General features: G+C 35.8%; 1 protein-coding gene across 1 annotated transcript in view; it reads left to right on the top strand.

The window, feature by feature from the left end:
* The window catches only part of MRPL1 (mitochondrial ribosomal protein L1), a 78,914-nt gene that overhangs the window by 43,846 nt on the left and 11,605 nt on the right, over nucleotides 1-23,463 (top strand). The window contains exons 4-7 of the mRNA XM_023590623.3: nucleotides 1,032-1,115; nucleotides 2,222-2,293; nucleotides 6,819-6,930; nucleotides 13,078-13,184. Coding sequence (XP_023446391.2) covers nucleotides 1,032-1,115; nucleotides 2,222-2,293; nucleotides 6,819-6,930; nucleotides 13,078-13,184 — 375 coding nt within the window. The remainder of the gene's footprint in view (nucleotides 1-1,031; nucleotides 1,116-2,221; nucleotides 2,294-6,818; nucleotides 6,931-13,077; nucleotides 13,185-23,463) is intronic.

The following is a 23,463-nucleotide window of genomic DNA, read 5'->3' as shown; positions in this document are numbered from 1 at the left end:
CATGTTAATGGCAAAGGAATGGCAGTCAGTAAAACTGAATCACATGTGCTTAAGAATTTATGCCTTCTTTTATGAAAAGAAATTCTCAGGGAGATATTTTTACCCAAACATAATTTTTCCATCACTTTCAGGCAGTTTTTAATTAGAGGAAGAACCACTTGTTTCTCCTAGACCTTAAAGCTACTCCAGAACTGTGTGTCAAGAATTTGTCACCATGTGAAAGGTCCCTGAGAGATGTTCTTGGCCAAATGACTCAACAGACTAGTTCTGAGACCTTATAGATCTTATAGAATCTTTCCCTGCAAGGGTGCCTCAAATTTCTGCTATTGTTAGATGTTCCATCTGACTTCCCAAATATGTCTGGAAATGGTATGGTCCAAGGTATTTTGAAATGGACCCATTCAGAAGAGCTTTTCAGGTTTGGGATGCTATCTTGGACTTAGAGTTTATATTACTTGATTGTTTAGAGCTAAAGACGTAGATTAGGTTTGACCTACTGAGCATATCAATTGGCTATTATCTATTACTCAGTAAACCCAGCTAGATTGGTATCCTCCTTGATGGTGTCAGAAAATTAGATTATCTTTTAAATTTAATTCAAGTAGCAAACATTTATAGGCATTTGTCATGTGAAAAGTATTGTACTATGCAGTGGGGGAGGTATGGATGTGAAAACATAACTCAATACATATGATGTAATAAAGATAGAAGCCAAATACCATGGGAGTACAGAGATGGGAAGAGAAATTTAGATTTTCATTGTGATTTAAAAAAGAAATCTGTAACTGTAATCAATAAATAGTTCTGGATTAATGGGAGGACATATGGTAGAATTAAAACACTAAAATCAATATATCCCAGCTCTGTATTTTACAGAATATGAGAGATATAGAAAAGATGAACTTTTTTTTTGCTATTTTAATTTTATTTTGTTTCACACTTTTTAAATTAAAGTTAATAGATCACAAAGACGTTACATTAGAAAACATAAGATGAACATTTTATAATTATTTTTCCCGTTGTTTGTTTAGAAAAAAGTGGAACCATTTACCAGTGTTCTTAATTTTCCATACCCATTCACTTCAGAAATCAATAAAGTTGCTGTATTTACAGGGGTGAGTAAACTTTGTCAACTTTTTATAGCATTTCTTTTTTAATGTATCACATTATTCACTGATTAGAATAACTGGATAGTAGAATTAGAGAAAATCTTAGAGTTCATTTAGTCTTATTTTCTCCATTTGAAGCTCAAGACTTTCACTAGTTTGGGAAAGAGCTAAACTTTTTGAGCGTCATCATTCTTAGTTCAACACACGGTGACATTTCTCATAATAACATGAGAGTACAGAATTTATCCTACTGATGCCTGCTTCGTTCTCAACCTCCCCTCCTTGGATTTCTTTAAAGTACTATAAGGATTTTGAAACCATAACTTTTAAAAATATCTAGTAAAAAATATATAGTCTGCAAAGTCAAATATATAACAAATGAAATAATACAGTTCTTTGAAAAATGTAAATCTTCTTGTATTGCAAACATTTCTTTTTTATGTGTTTATAAATTTGTAAAGTGTTTTGAGTTTTTCCCCATTTGAAGTTCTAACTTGAGGCATTATAAGAATCTTTTTGTCTCACTTTCAAAGAAGAAAACTTCACTTTCTTTCTAGAAAAGTGGGCTATTAGAATGCCACAAAACTTCAGTGACTGAGGGAGTGTTATATTTTCACAGTAAAACCAAATGGAATACATGGAATATAAGGAAAGGAAATAACTAATTTTTTATTTTTCCTTTTAATTTTTCAGACACCTAGCTAAATTTTGGTTCTATCATTTCTTCTTAACAATTTTTTCCCCCTCTACTCTATTGGTTTGATAACACGTCTCTAAGTTTAAAAAAAAACAAACTCGGTATTATTTTAATCTCTTACTTTGGAAGGCAATATGTTGATAGCACCAGAGACTTAGGTCGAGACATTTGGTAGGTTCCCAACATGCCATTTAATGTATTTCTTCATTTGTCAGTCAAGAAACATCTTACTGTCTTACAAACAGATTTGTTCAGGATGTATCGCTGGTGCATTTAATTGAAAATTGGTGCATTTTAAATTAAAAATAAAACCTCACAATTTTATTGTGAAGTGTGTTATTTCTTACAAAATACTTGAAAGCATACTGAATTTGTTTAAAGTTAAGGATTAATATTCAAACTTGTATTTTGGCAGAATGCATCAGAGATTAAAATGGCAGAAGAAAATGGAGCTGCATATGTGGGAGGAACTAATCTGATTCAGAAGGTATTGTATTGTTTTCATGCACATTAATTTTACAGGTTCTGTTATCTTTGTCATCTATTGATTTATTACATGTAGAACATAAACACTATGCTTATATCTTCTGATATATAATTAGTAGGTTTTAATAGAACGGAAAATTTTTCATTTTTCTTGGGGTCTGAAAAATCAAGATAAGGAAAACTATTAAGGCAAACTGATATTAATTATGCTTGATTTATATTATGATTTTTTTTCTTATTTGCTTTATGTGTATAACAGTTTCGTAGATAGACTGGAAAGAAAAATATGACTGTGTTTTTGACTGTGAAATTTAAATTGAAATCCAAACAACATGGAACTTTTGGTTTTTCTTAACTTTTCCTGCCATGTTTGTTTAGATGTAGTACAGAAACTTGGTGGTGACATGATTATATAACCTGCTTTAGAAAATAACAAAGAGCTTATGGATTCCTTTGAAACCAGAATGACTTTTTAAAAGAGGTGGGAGGAAGGGGCACGTATGCTGAATTTGGAATGTTATTTCTGAAATACAAAAGATTTCCCTTAATATTATAGATTTTTGTTTTGTTTTGTTTTGTTTTGTTTTTAAAGTAAAAAGTGACTTGGAAATCTATCCTTTGTCCCATATCCAGATCTTCATATGGGGAGGTTTTGACTAGGGTCTTCCTTGGGGATGTACAGCAATGCTTGCAGGTTTTTTTTCCCCACCCTCTGTACTCTAAATTTGTGGGGAATCTGGAATGATTTTGGGGAGCATAACTAGTAGAAAATTGGAAGGGATTATGCCTTAATACAGTTTGTAGGCCAAAGCCAGAATATGGTGCCCAATTCCTACTGATATGTCATAAATTTTAAAAAAATACATTTTTTATTTTTTTTAAAAAAGATATTTAGAATACATAAATGTTACATAAAAATATAGGGATTTCCTATATACCCCATTCCCTACATCTCCCACATTTTCCCACATTAACAACATCCTTCATTAGTGTAGGGTATATTCATTAGAATTGATGAAAAGATTTTGGAGCATTGCCTCTAAGCATGGATTATGGTTTACATTGTAGTGAATACTCTCTCCTGCACAAGTTTGTAGGTTATGGCAAGATACGTAATGGCCTGTATCTGTTGTTGTAATGTTGTTCAGGACAATTCTCAAGTCCCAAAAATGCCCCCATATTTTACCTGTTTTTCTCTCTTCCTGTCCTCAGAACCTCCAGTGGTCTGCCACCACATCAATAATATAATTTTATCCATTGCTAGAATCACAAATCTGTAGTGGAATACCAGTAAGTTTACTTTAGTCCATAGTTCATTTCCCAGTCCTGAGGATTCTGGGATGGTGATGCCCACTTGGCCTCTGATTGAGAAGGGGCTTCAATCCCATGGAGCAGACAGATGGGACTCTCTTGCTTGCAGTTGTAGACTCTCTTGGTTCCTTGGGATGGTTGCTGTCCAACATCGTCTCCTTGTTAGTTGTCCTGGGTGAGTCCAGTGAACTGGAGAGTAGGTGTTGCAACTCCATTAAGATCAGGGCCCAGCTAGCACATGGACAGCCTAAAGATTGTAGTCTCTTGGGCATACACCTATCAACCCTAATATTAGTTATATGTTCAAATAGAAGGGTCAGAAGAGCCATGTTTAGGGAAACCACAATGAGTCCATCTCTTTTATAAATGGGAACATAAATTCCAAAGTAGGGCCCACTGGCAAGGCATCAAACTCCTGAGCTATCTTCCCTGACTATGGTGTCTGGATGTCTTCAGAGCCCTCTGGAGCCCACTATTTGGGGTAATATCTATTTTGGCAGTCAATGAAATCCTGCTGAGTCGTGCGTAAGTGTAACCTCAGGAATGACCTCCTAGTTCACTTTGAAGTCTCTTAACCATATAAACTCATTTGTTTTTACCTTTTCCACCTTTTGGTCAAGGTCCTTTTCCAATTGCATTGCTAGTTGGTGCTTGGTAGTTATCCCTTGGTGCCAGGGAGACTCATCCCTGGGAGTCATGTCCACGCTGGGGGGAAGGTAATGCATTTATATGCTGAGTTCAGTTTAGAGAGAGGCCACATTTGAGCAACAAGGAGGCTCTCAGGAGATAACTCTTAGGCACCTTGTAATACTAGGCTAAGTTTCCATTTTAAGAGTAAAGGTTCATAAATACAGTTGTCAATATTAAGGGCCCATGGGCCATCCTCTTCCACTAGTCATTGCCCCTGTACTCAGGGGATTCTTGCTGTTCCATTGGAGAATGTGGCAGAGCTCCCCAGGATGGGAACTTGATATTCTTTCAGTTATTGTGTGAATTTCCACCCACTGGACAATGCCCCATGAATGACTGAACACATTTATATGCCTTATATGTATGCCCAGGTGATCTTTCTCCCATATGTCCCCCATCACTGACATCCCGTGCAAATGATCCTCCTGTCATAGTTGTAACCCTTCTGTGATCCAAAACTTACTTAATAAATTCATTTTGTTTTATTTTGAAATATCACAGATGGGCTCAGTCCCAGGGGATTTTAAAATAATTTGATATTTCAGTTATTTCTAAGAACATGATTTCCATCCACAGTTTTGTATTATTCCAAGATATTTCAATATTTTTAAGTGTAACTGTATCATAACTTTCAAGATATACTTTTTATGTATTTTAACTTAAAGAAGGTCTTGGGGGGGGTGGGGAAGGGGGGAGAAATAAATAAAATAAATCTAAAAAAAAAAAAATAGAAGTTCTTGGAGTAGAAATCCCATATGCAATTTTTTGACATTTCAGAATTGCCTCTGTGTTCATATTTCAAGTGTTAAGAGCATTGGTTCTGGAACCGCACTGCCTGTGTTTGAATTCTGGCTCTTTTACAAACACACAAACTTCACATCATCCCTGAGCCCTAAGTTTCCTTATCTACAGAGGAACCAATGTGTTCAATGGTTCAATGGTTGAGTGTTGGCTTCCCGCATAAGAGGTTCTGGGTCCCGGGTTCAAACGCCAGCCTGGGTACCTTAAAAAAAAAAAATTAATTAGTTCCTAAGTTTCCTTATCTGGAATGTGTGGACAATATTAGTACCTGCCTCTTTGGGTTATGAGGACTGAATGATTAAACCATTAAAATATTTACCACAATGCTTGGCACATGGGTGTTCATTTAATGTTAGTTAATGTTAAGGGAAGATAGTATGTTATTTAGGAAATAAAGAATTTATGAAAAGAAAGAGTAGTAACAGGAAGATATCATTCCAGAAGCACTGTTTAATTTTGCTATAATTCAGGTTTTTAGAGTTTACTGTGTAACCTCAACTCAAGGCTTTGAATGGCATGTTCTGGTAAGATTTCATGCAAAAAGAATTATCAGTGTAATATTTGTTGCCCAGGCTGTATGTTCCAAAAAGTTGCTTCATTTAATAATCAACTAAATTGTAAATGGAATATATTGTAGTAGTGTAATATTTTTGTTGGATTCTTGCCTGAGTTAGTTAGAAATGCCTCTTTAGAATTGAATATTATCCTCATTGCCTTTCTAGAAAATAAACTATAAGTAAACTTGTCTTTAATCACACCCCTCCACTTTTATTTTTAGTTATGGACAATAAAGAAAATTTTAGTTTCAGTTCTTGGTGAAAATAATTACAGATTCAATTCTCTTGATGCTCTAAATTTAGGAATACGGTATGGTTGCTAATCAATTTGGCAGCTAGTAGTTACTAATTTTACATATGACCTATTGCAAAATTTTTAACTTGTTTTTTCAGTTTTTGATGAATTGAACTTTGTGAGGTTTTGTGAACCATGTAGACATTGCTGTGTTCTAGCATATAACACTTTTTCCTAACCCAACCCCATGGAAGAAATGAAGCCATTAAATGGTTTCTTAAAAAATGAATGTGGGAAAGCGGACTTGGCCCAGTGGATAGGGCATCTGTCTACCACATGGGAGGTCGGCGGTACAAACCCCAGGCCTCCTTGACCCGTGTGGAGCTGGCCCACGCGCAATGCTGATGCGTGCAAGGAGTGCTCGCGCCATGCAGGGTGTCCCTGCGTAGGGGAGTCCCACGTGCAAGGAGTGTGCCCTGTAAGGAGAGCTGCCCAGCACGAAAGAAAGTGCAGCCTGCCCAGGAATGGCGCTGCACACACGGAGAGCTGACACAGCAAAATGATGCAACAAAAAGAAACACAGATTCCCATGCTTCTGACAACAACAGAAGCAGACAGAAAGAACAGCATGCAGCAAATGGACACAGAGAACAGACAACAGGGGAGTTGGGGGGTGTAGGGGAGAGAAATTAAAAAAATAAAAAGGATGTGGCTATTTTGAAAAGAAAACATGAGAGCATGTTTTGCTTCTGATGGTTTTCATTATTAGTAAATATGTTCATATATCCTTGTGTTTGAACAGAATGATTGTACTTAATGTCTTTTCTGAATTATAAGGGAAATGACTACATTATACTTAAATTATTTTTGGAAGACTAAAGCTTTTCATCTAATCTGAGATTATCTTTTTTTTTTTTTTTCGTGATTCTCAGATTTTGGATGATGAAATTCATGCAGACTTTTATGTAGCTGTCCCAGAAATAATGCCGGAACTTAATCCATTAAAGAAGAAATTGAAAAAAAGATTTCCAAAGCTTAATCTAAGTAAGAATTATTTCAGTATGCTATTGGCAGCTTTCTTCTTAGCTTTATTGAGTTAGAAAACAAAATTGCTATTATATATAATTTATATACATAATATATGTTATATATATATGTGTGTATAATAAATAGTATGTCCTTGTATTTGAGTTTTGTGTTATATGAAAATGTGGATTTGTTTTTTTTCTTTTTCTTTTGGCATTAATATGAAAACCTAGTTATTTTATAATACCATTTCTTTAGATTTCAGCCATATTCTAGCTCCAAATTTAGCTCCACTCAGTATGTTATTATCATACTGTTGTATACACACTTATACTTCTTTATTAATAAAATAGGTGTATTCATTTATTTAAGCATTCAACATATTTATGTGTACTTACTGTGTGCATGGCTCTGCAGATGTTTTTCCTTAAGGATATTTTCCATTAAAGGACTTTCCCCATTTGGACATTTCTCCCTTAAGGAACCTAGTAAGAGAGGTAAGGTGGGTATGTAAATAGCCATGCTATTACTTGTGAAATATTATCCAATAAATTTGCAACATGCTGTGGGTATTTGGTGGAGTAGGAGTTTACATATTGCTGGGGACATCAGAGAAGGCATTGTGAAGGAGGTGACATTTAATTGAACCCTGAATTATTGCACAAGTGGTTGAAGGGGAATGTTATTTTACGTAGGAAGTACTTTTAGTCATAGACACTGTGGTAAGTGAGAAATTTAAGGTCAGGTATAAAAAAATGGCAATTAATTATCTTTGGCTATAGTGAATGGTACCTCTGCATTGAAATGAATGAGAATAATGGGAAATGGTATTGGAAATGTAAACTGATTCCATATTGAGGAGGATCTTGAATGATGGGCTAGTGAGTGTGGACTTATATTTTGTATTTGGCAGGAATCTCTTACAAGTTTTGAGGTGGGAAGTGCCACGGTCTGTTCTTTAGAATTTTAATCTGGCAAGAGTTTGTAAAATACATCAGTGAGGATTGAAATTAGAAGCCAAGAAACTACTTAGTGCAAAAGATTAATAAAAAATGGTAAATGTTAAACTAAGTTATTTATAATGAAACTGGAGTGAAAAAGGACAAATGTAAAAGATATTAGGATTTTGTAAGTCAGTAGGCTGAGGGAGAAAAAGGCAAGAGTCAACCAATGCTGAGATTTTTAAAAATAGAAATTTCTCTTACCATGGTGATGGATGTCCTTAATACAAACAGGGAGTAGATTTGGGAGGAAAAATTTCCCTTGTAGACATAGTTTGTATTAGGTACTGCTAGTATAGATAGGTATTACTTTGAATAAAAGTTTTTAATGTGAACAACAAATTTTTAAAATTGCTTTAGTAGATTTGTCTTCACATTGCAAATGAGTTAAAAAAAACTGCTTAAATTCATCAGACTTGATAGTCACTGTGTCTGAATTATAGGTCATGTTCTGTAGCTTAAGCAAATTTAAATGGACTCTCCAAAATCATTTGTTGTATAAGAATTTTGTTTATTTTTGATAACTTGCATTAAATCGTATGTCTTTAATAGATATTGGACTAATGTTTGGCACTTTTTATTGAAGATTTCCATTACAGTAGTGTTTCTTGTAATGGAGTTAGAATTATATTCTTTCCTAAGCAAGATTTGAAATTGAACATCATTTAAAAATTAAACTAGAATTTTATTTGAATTTGATGAGAATATTTCTCATATATTTTTTTCTAAATTTCATTTAGGCTCAAATCAGAACAAAACCAAATAGTGTACTAAATAAAGTCAATTAAAACTGAAACCAAATACTCAGTATAGCCTTAATCATTTCCTTGCTTGCTTTTCACAGATAATTAATTTTTCACCTTTGCTACCATTCTTTTTATAACTCTTTTGATGTATACTTTCTTTAGCCTTAAGTTTTTAAATTACCATTTTCATTGCAGAATTTGGCACTTGTTTTCTCAGTCTGACAGGTTTTCAAATAACATTTCTTTTTTCCAAATAACAATAGTTTCCTTTTAAAATGTTTATTTTTATTTATATGTTATTTCTAATTTTCTAATGAATCCCACTCTCTGAATACCACAGTCAAGTACTTGGGCATGATTTTCCTTTCATTTGCTTAACAAGTAATCTTGAAAAACAGCCATTTCTCTTCTCTACATTTTCTTTTCACCCCCACATAAACTGGTTAATAGCACTGGCAAAACATTTGTGTTCTTTAAACATGAAGACAACCTGTCAAAATGTTAAAACAGAATGCACCAAATGAGCATAGAACAAATGAAGCTTGTGCTGTACTTTCAGAGTTTCGTCATTTCTTGTTTAGGAATATTTGATTCCCCTTATATCCAACAAAAGACTTCAGGTAAAATAGAAATTATGTTTTGAGCAGGTGGATAAAATTAAAAAACAAACAAGCCCCTGCAGCTGAGCTCATTCGTTTCTCATTAGGTTTTACTAATGGGAATGGGTGTAACCATCTTGGCTGGATTGAATGTGTACATTTTGCAGCACATTTAATGCTGAAGTTTTATTTGTTTTATTTTAATTGCTTAACTGTAAGAAAGTTCTCCTTTTTTTCAAATGCACATTGGCCTTGATTTCTCAGTATTTCTTTTTTGCTTCACTAAAGAAAAAGGGTATTTAAAATTTGCTTTTTAAAATTTCTTGGAAGAAATTTGGCTTCATTCTGCTTTTCAGCTCTTTTGTTGATAAATTCTTTGATTTTTAAAAAATTCTTAATTTTTATCACTTAGATTAGATTAGTGCTAACGAAACAAAAAAATTCCAGTATGGAAAATATCTTGACCTAATGGACTCATTTTCTGTTATGCATGTTACTCCATGTTATTTGGGATATGTGGAAACAGTTTAATTCTTTTCTACCATGCTAAATTACTGATAGGTAGGAAGGAAAGTGACATGATGAGAATATTGGGCAAACTATGTATATTCTTTTTTTAAAAGCAATTATATTGAGATATATTCACATACCTTAAATCTACCCAAAATGTATTATCAGTGACTTTTAGTTTAATTACAATTTGTGCATTTATCACCACAAAACATTTTAGAGCAATTATATTCTCCAAAAAGAAAAACTCCACACCCTTTAGCAGTCACCTCTCAATTCCACTATCCTTCCCCAGCATTATATAACCACTAATCCAATTTCATCTTTATAAATTGATTTATATTTACATTTTATATGAATGGAATCATACAATATGTAGTACTTTGTGTCTGGTTTCTTTCACTTGGTATAATGTTTTTCCTCAAAGGAATATCAAAGTATAGTCTTATCCAAAGGGTAGTGCACTGCTTTCTGTAAGAAAGCTGGTGTTATATATCATACTTGAGACTAATGGCTATAAAAATTATTGAAATTTAATGTGAACTATTTTTAACTCATACAATGACATGATTTCAGAGTATCGCTTGCAGCATTGAAACAATTCTTTGATTATATAAGGAAAAGTGCTAAAACATGGAGAATTTTTGCAGGGTAATAAATTTGAATTTTTTCTAATTTTCTCCCTTTGTGTGTAAGTTTCAAAACTATCCATCTGTGAAAGACAGTACAATTATAATTGTTATAGATGAAATATTGGTACATTACTGCAATGGGCAGTATTACTCTTTCCTTTGTTTCCTTTACTCCAGTGAGATTTATTGTTCCTAGAATGCTCTTCATCTCTTTGCTTGGTTCATTTTCTCATTGAGATATCACCGAAACAGAGAGGCTGTGTGTGAATATCTTGTATAAAACACCTCCCTCTTTTCCCATTTTCACGGGATATCTCTTTACAGTACTTTGAATTCCTTTGAGAATTTATCTCCCCAGGTATCCTGCATTTTCATTTGGGGGTTTGTGTTTGGTTCTTCGAGTTAGAGCAAGGATACTTTTCTGGATTGTCCTCTGCTGTATTCCAAGGCCTAGAACAGTATCTGGCACATACTAGGTATTCAACAAATACCTGCAATAAATGAACTTTAATGCAGCATTCAGTTGATAGAATAAATAAAATCTAAATACTGTAGCTATAAAGTGGATTATCTGCAATATGTAGTTTTTTTATTAGAATAATTTATTTATTTATAATTAATGAATATCTACTAAGTGCCAAGCTTTGAGTGTGATGGCTATGAACAAAAAAGGCAAAGTTCTTGTCATGGAACTAATAGTTTCATATTTTGCAGTGGATAAATTGGTTTAGCGTTAGCATTTAATTATGTTCAGATTTATTTAGTTGAAGAAAAAACATACATCAGAAACCATTTGATTCAGCTATGCTTTATAGCTATCACTTTAGCGCTGTCTGTGATTACATACCTAATTTTTCAAAGAAGTAGTCTTCAGTGATTGGCTGCCTCCATTCCTGTCTTCCTTACAGCCTTCTCACCCATAATTCAGCTAAAGTATTGTTCTTGATGATAATCATTGAATTTTCTTTCACCAGATTCAAAAGTTTCTTCTAAGTTTTCTATTTCTAGAAACTTTCTTTTATACTATACAATCTTACTTTACCTCCTTTCTCCCTAACTTGTCTTTGTCTTCCCTAGCTTCCTTTATTCTACTTGTTTCTCACCATAACATTCCCTGATAAAAGAAGAGAAGGTATATCAGTATTAACATACCTGATCATATAGTTTAGCACATGTTATGTTCATTATGGAAATTGAATAGAGAGAATCGGAGGAAGAAAAAGGGAGAGGAAGAAAGAGAGGAGAAAAGTAGACTAAACCTTAAAAGCACAGAGAAAAGAGAAAGTGGAGAAATGAGAGCAATTACATCGCAATAAGGGACAGTAAAGCCCTGGATAATATCAGTGACGATTTAACGTTGGGCAACATTGAAAGGTGCAATAGAATAGTAGTTAAGAATGACTTCTCTCAGTCTTGGCTTTATTTCTGTGGCCTTTAACAATTTTTAAAAATCTTTTTGTGCCTCAGTTTCTTCATCTGTAAAATGTGTTTCATGATACTATCTACACTGTAGTGTTTTGTGATAATATATGTAGAGCTTATCATAGGCTAGGTATATATAATATATGTGGGTTGCTATTATTACTATTATTGACTCCCTGCAATTCCTAGAATAGCTATTTATTTACCATAATTATTTTTGTAGGACTCATTCGTTCTCATATCCTTGTATATTATTTTTTCTTCATAACTTATTTGTTGAATAAATGGACGAATATTCATTGCCTACCATGTGCCAGGTACTGCACTTAATGCCAGGGATTGAAAGATGAAAAGACAGGTTCCATCTTAAGGAGACAAAAATTGAGAGGGGAAAGAGGTGGGAATAAGCAGTTGTAGTAAAATGCAGTAAGTATACTAGTAGAAAATGTACAAGGTGCTTAAGGGAATGAGTTGTATTTCTTTGTAGAATCAGTTTATATAAAGAAAGTAGCAGGTAAACCAAGACTTTAAGCATAAACAGGAATTTGTCTTCCTGACATACATGGAGAGGGCATTCCAGGTGGAAGAAATAGCCTGTACTAATGCAGAGTGCCAGTTGTGTTCAGGAAATTGTATTTTGCTATAGTTTGGTATAGAAAGTGTTATCAGATAGTGGTGGTTAGTGAGGTTAGACAGTGATAGGCAGTGAACCAGGCCAGGGAGGGCTTTGTGTGCCGTACCATGGAGATTAGACTTTATCCTCTGTGCAGATAAGAAGGATTGAAAAATTCCAGACTCACATGCTTGTTGGCAGGATCCAATTTCTGGCAGGCTATTAGACTAAATGTTTGTTTCTTGCTGTCACCCTGTGGCTGCCTTCAGTTCCCTTCCCTGTGGCCCTCCTCTTATGGCAGTTCACATTATGGCAATTTGCTTTTGCAGAGCCAGTAAGAGAGAGAGTCTCTTCTAAGACAGGTATTATAATTTTCATGTAATGTAGTCACAAACATATAACCACCCTGTGTCTGTTGGTTAGAAGCAAGTTTCAAATTGTATCCATATGCAAGGGGAGGAGATCACACAAGGACATGAACAGGAGGGCATGAGCACAAGGAAACAGGGATCATGAGGAGCACCCTAAAGTCTGTCTGTTATTTGTTATGTTTTCATATGGGTTAAATTTTTATCTTACTCTGTAATTTTTGGTACTTGTTTAAATGTAGTAATAACTTTATATTTTTATTTTTCTGACCAGATTCCATTGGCCATGACATTCCCAAAATGCTTGAGTTATTTAAAACTGGACAAGAAATTAAGGTAGATGAAGAAAGGGAGAACTTTCTCAGTACCAAAATAGCAACAGTAAGTTATAGTGGAAATTATCAAATAACCCTCTTTTAATTTTTGTTCAAGTAATTCATTAATAATTTAAGATACTATATTATGCTAATCCTTTGAACTTGTTCTTGGCTTTACCTTTGGAGTATACACGTAGATAATTAAAAAAAAAAATTCTTTCGGTTGAGCTCATCAGTTTTAATGGTACTTGAGAATTCTTTCCTTTCAGGATTATGTGCCACATACCAACATTTAATAGTAATTTGCTTTATTTGATTATCTGTTCTTTGTTTGTATTTTTTGTTCTCTAGTATTTTAAGCTTGTTGTGAGTAGGAACTAGATCTTGTGCCAGGTACTATCAGGGACATTCTAAACACTTTTCATATATTCAGTCTTTTAATCTTTACTCTGAGTGGTAACATTATCATCCCCATTTTACTGACACAGGCACGGGAAGCCCAGAGAGGTTAAATAATTATTCCAAGGTCTTACAGCTAATTTGAGGCAAAATAGGTTTTTGAACCTTGGCAGCCTCCTCAAGAGTCCAGGCTCTGTTCCCTTCTGTCATCTTGTTTCATAGCTGGGATTATTTGAATAGATGTTATTCGTCCTCTTTTCTCTCCCATTCTATTCTTAAGTAGAATTCTCCATTATAGCCACCAACTACTAATCCAAACTAATTGCACTGTGCTACTGTAGGTCATCAGAAATGTGGGAAGGATCCTTAGCTAGTTTTGTGGAAGGAAAACCTACTTTAAAAAGGGAGCAAAGCATCTTTAATATAGTTAGGGACCGGGGAGTCCGTACTTCATTTGGCACTAAACTTGTTACAATTTGATATTGGAATTCCTTTGTCCCAAAAGTCCCTTGGCAATACTTCCTATTTCCTATGGATGACAACAATGTAATGTTAAACAAACAATAATAACAACAACAAAAGAGACTATTATGGAATTGTAGAGACTTGTGTTTCAGTGCCTGCTTTGCAATTTAAGGGATAGCAGATGTTAAACAAATTTCTGAATGTTGTTATGCCTGAAATTTCCTCATCTGTAAAATATATATAGTAATACAAACCACCTAATGTGCTTTTGAGGATTAAATACAATTTTTAAATGGTAGTAACTATTGTTGCCTTTCTGTGTGTTCAGTCAAATTGGTTGGACTTTTTAGGGCTGTGGAATGTCTTTTTTAAGATTTTATTTTATTTATTTTTTTAAGATTTGTTTATTTATTTCTCTCCCCTTCTCCCCCCCACCCCCACCCTGGTTGTATGTTTTCTGTGTCTATTTGCTGCATGTTCTTTGTCCGCTTCTGGTGTTGTCAGCGGCACAGGAATCTGTATTTCTTTTTATTGCATCATCTTGTTGTGTCAGCTCTCCGTGTGTGCGGTGCCATTCTTGGGCAGGCTGCACTTTCTTTCGCGCTGGGCTGCTCTCCCTACGGGGCGTACTCTTTACGCGTGGGGCTCCCCTACGCGGGGGACACCCCTGCGTGGCACGGCACTCCTTGCGCACATCAGCACTGCGCATGAGCCAGCTTCACATGGGTCAAGGAGGCCCGGGGTTTGAACTGTGGCCATCCCATGTGGTAGACAGACGCCCTAACCACTGGGCCAGGAATGTCCTTTTAAATTCTTTCTTCCTAGCCAGATTAGATCTGCCTTTTCTTAAGTGATGTTTCCTGTATACTCAGTATTTAATATTTTGTATAGGGACAAAATTAGAGTGTTAAAACATTACATCTCAATCATGTTTTTCAACAAATACTGTAGTGATTAAGAACATGGGCTCCAAATCAAACACCCTGGATCTTTTAGAGATATATGCTTTTTCTTAATGAGAAAGAAATTAATCTCTGTGCTTAAAGAGAATCTTTTAAAATACTACTTAAGTTTTATAATATATTTTAGTGAGGAGATTGAGGGTGGGTTAGAGTCACACTATCTGGGCTCAAATCTAGTTCTAGATTAGAACTGTAATACCTTGCTCTCTGAGCCTCAGTTTTTCCCCATCTGAAAATGAAGATAACGATATATAACTTCATAGGATATGAAGGAATAGATGGGATTATAACATAATTACCAGATAGCAGACTTCTGCTTCTGGCTTAGATGGAGTAACAGGAACCTGATTTACCTTCTCACCTGAAACAATCAGCATTACCTTGTTTCCAAATCCAGATAAAACTGAAATCCAATAATATTTGTAAACATTGATGTAAAAATCTATCCTACATTTTAGCAAATAGAAACCAGCAATATATAAAAGAAATAGCATATGATAACCAGGTAGGAAGATAAGGTTAGTTTAACATTCAACATTCAGTCATTATAATTCACCATATTAACAAAATAAAAATAAAAAACCATATGAACATCTCAGTAGATACAGAGAAAGCATTTGATGAAATCGAACAACCATTTCTGATTAAAACATCTCAACAAACTAGAAATAGAAAGTTGGCTTCCTCAATCTGTTAAATGGCATCTAAGAAAAACCTATAGCTAACATAATTTTTTTTTAGTTATGTCTTTTTTTTTATTTATTTTTTATTTATTTCTCTCCCCTTCCACCCCTAGCTCCTCATTATCTGCTCTCTGTGTCCATTTGCTGTGTGTTCTTCTTTGTCTGCTTCTGTTGTTGTCAGTGGCATGAGAATCTGTGTTTCTTTTTGTTGTATCATCTTGCTGCATCAGCTCTCTGTGTGTGCGGTGCCATTCTTGGGCAGGCTGTACTTTCTTTCACACTGGGCAGCTCTCCTTATGGGGCGCACTCCTTGCACGTGGGGCTCTCCTACGTGGGGACACCCCTGCGTAGCACGGCACTCCTTGCACGCATCAGCACTGCGCTGGGCCAGCTCCACATGGGTCAAGGAGGCCCGGGGTTTGAACCACGGACCTCCCATGTGGTAGATGGACGCCCTATCCACTGGGCCAAGTACACTTCCCTAACAGTATAATTAATAGTGAGAGACTGAATGTTCAAAGTGATAAAGAAAAATCTACAGCGGACATTATACTTAGTAATGTTAAGTCTGACGACTTTACTCCTAAGATTGGGAATAAGACCACTTATTTTCATTATTATTCTGGGAATTCTAGGCAATGCAGTGAGGCAAGAGAAAGATAAAAGTCATCCACATTAAAAAGGAAGAAGTAAGACTCATTATTCTCATGTGGTTACTAAAATACCATTGAACCATATACCAGAAAAGGGGTGAATTATATGATATGCAAAATATACCTCAGTAAAGTTTTTAAAATGAGCAGTATATCAAATATATCTCAAGTTGTTTGAAAAGGGAAAAAAACTGTTCACCATTGTACCTAACATAAAATAGTTAATGGAATTTTTAAAAAGATTTCAAAGGGTTGTGAAATCTCTTTTAAAAGTTTGAGTTTTCTATGACTAATGTTATTATTTTACAGTTAGAAATATTGAAGATGTGGTAACTTATTTTTAAAATTTTGTCATCTGGATGATATGAGAGTTTGTTTAGAATGAGTGGGCTGATAAAAGAGCATGAACAGCATCACATGCCATTTAGGCATCCTCCACATTTTGGATAAAAGGTATTTGGAGCAGGGAAGCAGATTTGGCCCAATGGATAGGGTGTCTCCCTACCACATGGGAGGCCCAAGTTTCAAACCCAGGGCCTCCTGACCAGTGTGATGAGCTGGCCCATGCGCAGTGCTGATGCGCGCAAGGAGTGCCGTGCCACACAGGGGTGTCTGCCATGTAGGGGAGCCCCATGCACAAGGAGTGTGCCCTGTAAGGAGAGCCCCCCCCGGGGCGAAAAAAGTGCAGCCTGCCCAGGAATGGCGCCACATACACGGAGAGCTAACGCAGGAAGATGACACAACAAAACTGGGCACAGATTCCAGGTGCCACTGACACAAGCGGACACAGAGGAACACACAGCGAATGGACTCAGAGAACAAACAACTGGGGCCGGGAAGGGGAGAGAAAAATAAATAAATAAATAAATAACTCTTTAAAATAAAAATGTATCTGGTGCAAGGGTCCACAAACCATGTCCCTTGGGCCAAATCCAGCCTTGACCTGTTTTTGTACAACCTGTAAACTTAAGAATGGACTTTACAGTTTTAAAGGATTGTGAAAACAAAACAAAAAAGAATATGTTAAAAAGACTACTTGGGTCCACAAAGTTAAAATATTTATTTGGTTTTTCACAAAAAGTTTGCTGACCCCTGATCTAAAGGGATAAGTTTTTTTGGAGAGAGAAATGGATTAGTTTTATGTTTTTCTTTGCATTTGATGGGATTAATCATTTTTGTAAGTTTGCACGCCTCTTATCACCATCCTTTACCAGAACTTTCCCATCACCCCAAATAGAAATCCTATACCATTTGCATTAACTCCCCATTCCCCCTTACCCCTGCCCCTGTTGATCAGTGCTCTACTTTTTGTTTCTATAAATGTACATATTCTATCTATTTCACATAAGTGGAATCATACAATATCTGTCCCTTTGTGTCTGACCTATATCATATTTCACTCAATATGATTGATGTCTTCAAGTTTCATCCATGTAGCATGATGTATTAGAACTTTTTTCTTTTTAATGCTAATAATCCATTGTATGTCTATACCACATATTGTTTATCAGTTCATCTGCCTCGGTCATTTGGATTGCTTCCACCCTTTAGTGATTTGAAATAATGCTGCTGTGAACAGTGGTGTACAAATATCTGTTTGAGTCTCTCTGCTTTTAGGTTTTTTTTGGGATATATTTGTAGAAGTGGAATTGCTGGGTCATATGGTAGTAGGTCATATGGGTACACTGTTAGCAGCTTAAAAGTTACAAGTTGGACCTTACCATTGATTTCTTCTTTGGTTACAATTTTCTTATATTCCACATCTTAAGATTCTGAGTTTCCTAATCCATCTGCCTTCCTTTATTCCTGTTCTTTTCACATTTTTAGCCCTCCCTGACTCTCTACCACTCTCCTTTTTTCTGCGCAGTCTCCCGTGACTCCCTTTACTATGGACCCTGCCTGACTCTAGCATGAGCACCTCTACCATGAGCTGCTATGTTTACTAGTGCCAAGTAAATTGAATAAGAGTTATGATCATTGCAGACTGACTTTTGTAAAATTGAAGTGTTTACAAATACTGAAATTGCCTGGCATCTGCTTTCTACTGAAAATAAAGCCTGTTCTACCCAGTGTTTGGAATTAGGTTTTCTGAACCATGATGTATTAGAGATTTTCACTGTCCTATATTTAGAAAAAGTCAGCCTTATTTCTTGTCTTTTCGTAAACGTTATTATCTGAATAGGGCAAATCCTTATTAGCTTATTTATAATCTAAACAAAAATAAAAACACAACTTAATGTATAAATTCTGTTTAACAAATATTTATTAAGTGTCTGCTTTGCCAGACAAAATGTTGGTGTCACAGAAGAATAGGACATTTTTCTTCAAGGAAGACACAGTCTAAAAAGAGATAGATATGGAAATAAATTACAAAAAGAAGTGAAGTGTAATAATAAAAATATATAAAAACAGAGGTTGCACAAAAGAAGCAATGATTGGTGTAGTTATAGCATAGAGCAGGTCATGGACAGCTTCTTGGAGGAATTTGAAAATATGTATCAGGTAAATTTAGGGTGATTATTCATATTACAAAATAATATGTAAGATGATAAATAGCCTGGCACACACATATTGGTTCAGCTTTTTAAACAGACCAAACAACAGTGACTTAACCATGAAGAAAGTTATTTCTTTGCCAAGTGTGAGCCGGTGGGCAGCTCAGGTTGCTTTGCTCCAGTGTTTTCCGAGGTCAGTTTTCCTTCTATCTTGTTCTTTCTTCATTTCCTAGGACCTTCTGTTTTGTGTGGTTGAAGCTTACTGACTACCATGTCTGACCTGTAGCCTGTGTGAAGGAAATGAGAAAGTAGAGAGAAGAAGCTTTCTTTTAAGCATGTGAGCCATAGCCCTAATCACATCTGCTCCCATTTCATGGTCCAGAGTTTAATCACATGGCTTAGATTAAGGGCTGTGATATGTAATGTCTTGCTCATTGGCCATGTACTCAGCTAAACCTTTGACTGAAAAGAAGAAGGGATGGATTTGGAGAGACAGTTAAGAAGGTTTTGCCACACCTGAGGAGGAACCAAGAAACCTAAGAAAAATAACAAATTTGAATAACAAAATTGAATGAAAACTCCACAAGGAATTTCCTTTTGTTTATTGCTGTATCTTCACATTCTAGAAGAGTGCCTGGCAAACAGTAGGTGCTCAATAAATAATTGTTGGATGAATCATTGTACAAAAGTATGAATAAATGAAATCTTCTGCCAATTGAAGATAAGTTGGAAATTATCAAGAGACATTTCAAATTATATAGTGAAACAGTGGGAAAAAGTTTTATTTTATAAAGATTTTACTGATTTACACTAAAGTTTTCAAAAAATTCTGTGGAATCATATTGCAAGTGAAATTTTAATTTCTGGAATTTCACAAAATGAGAGAGACAGAATTAAGAATCCTGTCCTCTACTCATTATAGGAATGCTTAGGCAGGTGTATATTTTGAAGTTACATAAAGGAGTTAAACTGTGTCCAGATATTATAACATAAACCTGCCATAATAAAGACTTTGAAATAATTTTCAAAAGGTGCCTGTTAGTATTCTATAACATACCACAAATCTATTTTATATTAGCTGTGAGGCTCTCAGAACATGCTTCATTTTGTCACACCGATAGTGTCCTTGTGCTGTTTAAGATACCTGGCCTCCAACCTGCTTTTCCACATCACTTCTAAGTATAATTAGAGGGCAGTTGTGTTATTGATTGATTTTCTTAACTTATGCGTTCTTATAAGGTAAAAGTTTGTTCTAATTTCCTCTTTTTTGTGTGTGTGGTTAGATTTTTAAAATAGATTAAAAAAATTTTAAAGATACATAGATCATACAAAATGTTACGTTAAAAAATACAAGAGGGTCCCATATACCCCCACTCCCCACTCTGACCATCCCTTTTTACAGAGGCACACATAATACCCAAATATTTGTCAAAAACTAAAATGCTTGCATGCTTTTTCTTCCCTCCTCCCTTCTTTTTTACTTTTATTAATGCTATCCACCCTCACATGTTTCAAAAACAAACAGGATAGCTTTGTAGTTGAATTTTCACTTACTGGGAGTGGTCGAGGACAAGGAATAGAACATTTCACGAGGATGAAAATTATTGGAGCTATAAAATATGGTACATTAAAACTTGTAAGAAACATTTATCAAGAAGAGAGGGCATGAATTTGTAGTTTAAGTGAAAATTTGGGCTGTGCTTATTTGGTATTTTTAATATGTCATAGTATTTAATACCACAAAAAATTATATGATTCTCATGGCCTATTATGTATACTCCAGAAAGAGCTTATAAAATCAGGCCCATGTTTCAGTATATATACTATCAAGTATCAGCTAGCCAACCTTTATGTCTGATATAGTTCAGTAGATTCTCACATATGTAAAAGTACTTAATTTAGTTTTCATGGGTTTTAAACTTTGATTTCCAAATCAGTTCTAACTGAGAAATCTTTTGGGATTAATAAAGTCAGATAAAATTGAGGATAAAAACGTTGACTTGTAATGCTTGTGCACACTTGACCTATTAAAGAGCACAATGTCTATAAATCTGCTTAGTTTCAGATCACTTTTATAATTTCAACCCCTCTAAAAGCATCAAACTTGGTAGAATTTTCCACATTTGTAAAAATTGTTTGGTCTTCAAAAGAATGGTTAGTGAAAGGCTGCTCTATTTCCAATTGACTTTTTTCTCTTCTTATTTTTCATTTCAAAATAGTCCATTTCAGGTGTACCTGTACACAAGTGAAATGACTTTTCATTATAATATTTCTGAAGTCCACAAAATTGGGAATCTTCAAAGTTTTATCCTCATCTTACCTTAGAATATTGGGGACTCCTTGGACTTATAATACTTTTCATTAGATAATCTAAAGAGAAATTAAACCATATTCATAATATTTCAGGTAAAAAAGTAAAAACAAAACACCAACACATTTTCTTAGAATTTATGGCTTCATAAAGCATTAACTCTAGTTAAATTCTTTCCCCAAAAGGGAAAATTGCTGAGCAGAAAGATTATAATCACCTGGCTTAGAGTCATTTGAGATTTAATTCCTGAGTGGCAAAAGCTAAAATGCAAACAAAAAATCCTGGTTCTGTTAAACAACATTCTGTTATATCCAAAACATACTTTCTCACCATTCACTGGCTTTTTTTTCCCTCTGCAGTACCCTTCTCCCTTCCTTTAATTCCTTGACTTATTAATTCATACCATATCTAGGTAAAATTAAAAATCTTAATAGCCCTACATGGGCTGGCACCTCCTTTAATACTCTGACTCTTTCCAACTACTCTCTGTCACAGAATATACATATACATACATCCTGAATGCCTACTAAATGATGAAAACTCTTAACTCTGGGGACATAACAATGAATAAAGCAAAAAGTCCGTACCCTTAAATAGCTTACTTTCTAGTAGGGAAAATAGATAATATACATATAAATATGTATGTTCTTTGAAAGGGACAGAGTAGTGGTGGGGTGTGTGTGTTTATGGCTGTTCTGGATAGGTTGGTCACAGAAGACCTCTCTGAAGAGGTGGCTTTTGAACAGAGAATTGAATGAAGTAAGGGAGCAAATTGTGTAGATATTTGAGAGGAAAGTATTACTGGAAGAAGGAGGAACAAGTACAAGGTCTCTGAGGAAGAAAATGGTTTGAGCCATTACAGGTATTTCTCTCTGTGGGTGTTAGAAAAGGCTAAAAAATTCTTTTTTTTTTTTTTAAGATTTATTTTTATTTATTTAATTCCCCTCCCCTCCCCCAGTTGTCCGTTTTCTGTGTCTTTTTGTTGCGTCTTGTTTCTTTGTCCACTTCTGTTGTCGTCAGCGGCACAGGAAGTGAGGGTGGCGCCATTCCTCGGCAGGCTGCACTTTTTCTTTCGCACTGGGCGGCTCTCCTTACGGGTGCACTCCTTGCGCGTGGGGCTCCCTTACGCGGGGGACACCCCTGTGTGGCAGGGCACTCCTTTGCGCGCATCAGCACTGCGCATGGGCCAGCTCCACACGGGTCAAGGAGGCCCGGGGTTTGAACCGCGGGCCTCCCATGTGGTAGACAGACGCCCTAACCACTGGGCCAAAGGCCGTTTCCCTAAAAATTCTTGAAGAAATATATGCTAAGGAAGTTATGAGAAAAGGATTATACATACAAAGGTGGGAGAATTATTCTGACTCAGGAGAACATAGAATCATTTTTCTTCTTCTTTTAAGTATCACATAGTTTTATCAGTGGATGAACTGTTAGAGTGTCCTGTCTCACTCTCATGACAAGAATCTGAGACCAAGTTTAAGGGGCTCTCTTAGGATCACTTATCTGATTAATGCCAAGGCTATAGAGCCAAAGTGATTATAAATACCAGTTTAGGAGTAGGGTTTGAGAAGTGTTGAAATCTTGACTTCTCCGCTCATTAGCCATGTGATCTTAGACAAATTGCATAACCCCTGGGAATCTCAGTTTTTCCCACTGTGATATAAGAGTAATATTAATAGGGGTAGAATGGTGTGTGTCATGTAGTAAATGTTTAATTAGCAGTGGCTATTATTAAAGCTTAGACTAGACCCTAGATGTCCTGGTACCCTAGTTTCAGCCATCTTTCCACTTTGTAGGGCTTTGTAGATACCAGTAAGATTTTTGTCTTTTACTCTGTGTGATGTGCAAAGTCTTTAGAGGGATTTGAGTGAGTGGATGTGCCTCAGCAATTGGGTGCCCACCTCCCACCTGGGAGATCCTGGTTTCGGTTCCTGGTGCCTCCTAAAGAAGACAGACAGGGCGGCAGACTTGGCCCAGTGGTTAGGGATTCCGTCTACCACATGGGAGGTCTGCCGTTCAAACCCCGGGCCTCCTTGACCCGTGTGGAGCTGGCCCATGCGCAGTGCTGATGCACGCAAGGAGTACCGTGCCGTGCCATGCAGGGGTGTCCCGGCGTAGGGGAGCACCACGTGCAAGGAGTGCGCCCTGTAAGGAGAGCTGCCCAGAGCGAAAGACAGTGCAGCCTGTGTAAGGATGGTGCCACCCACATGGAGAGCTGACACAAGATGATGCAACAAAAAAAAAGAAACACAGATTCCCGTGCCGCTGACAACAACAGAAGCAGACAAAGAAGATGACGTAGCAAATAGACACAGAGAACAGACAACCGGGGCGGGTGGGGGGGAAGGGGAGAGAGATAAATAAATAAATATTTT

Source organism: Dasypus novemcinctus, chromosome 1 (genome assembly GCF_030445035.2).
Source record: "Dasypus novemcinctus isolate mDasNov1 chromosome 1, mDasNov1.1.hap2, whole genome shotgun sequence".
Lineage (NCBI taxonomy): Eukaryota > Metazoa > Chordata > Mammalia > Cingulata > Dasypodidae > Dasypus > Dasypus novemcinctus.
The sequence above is the reverse complement of the archived record's forward strand: the minus strand, read 5'-3'. Positions and strand labels throughout refer to the sequence as shown.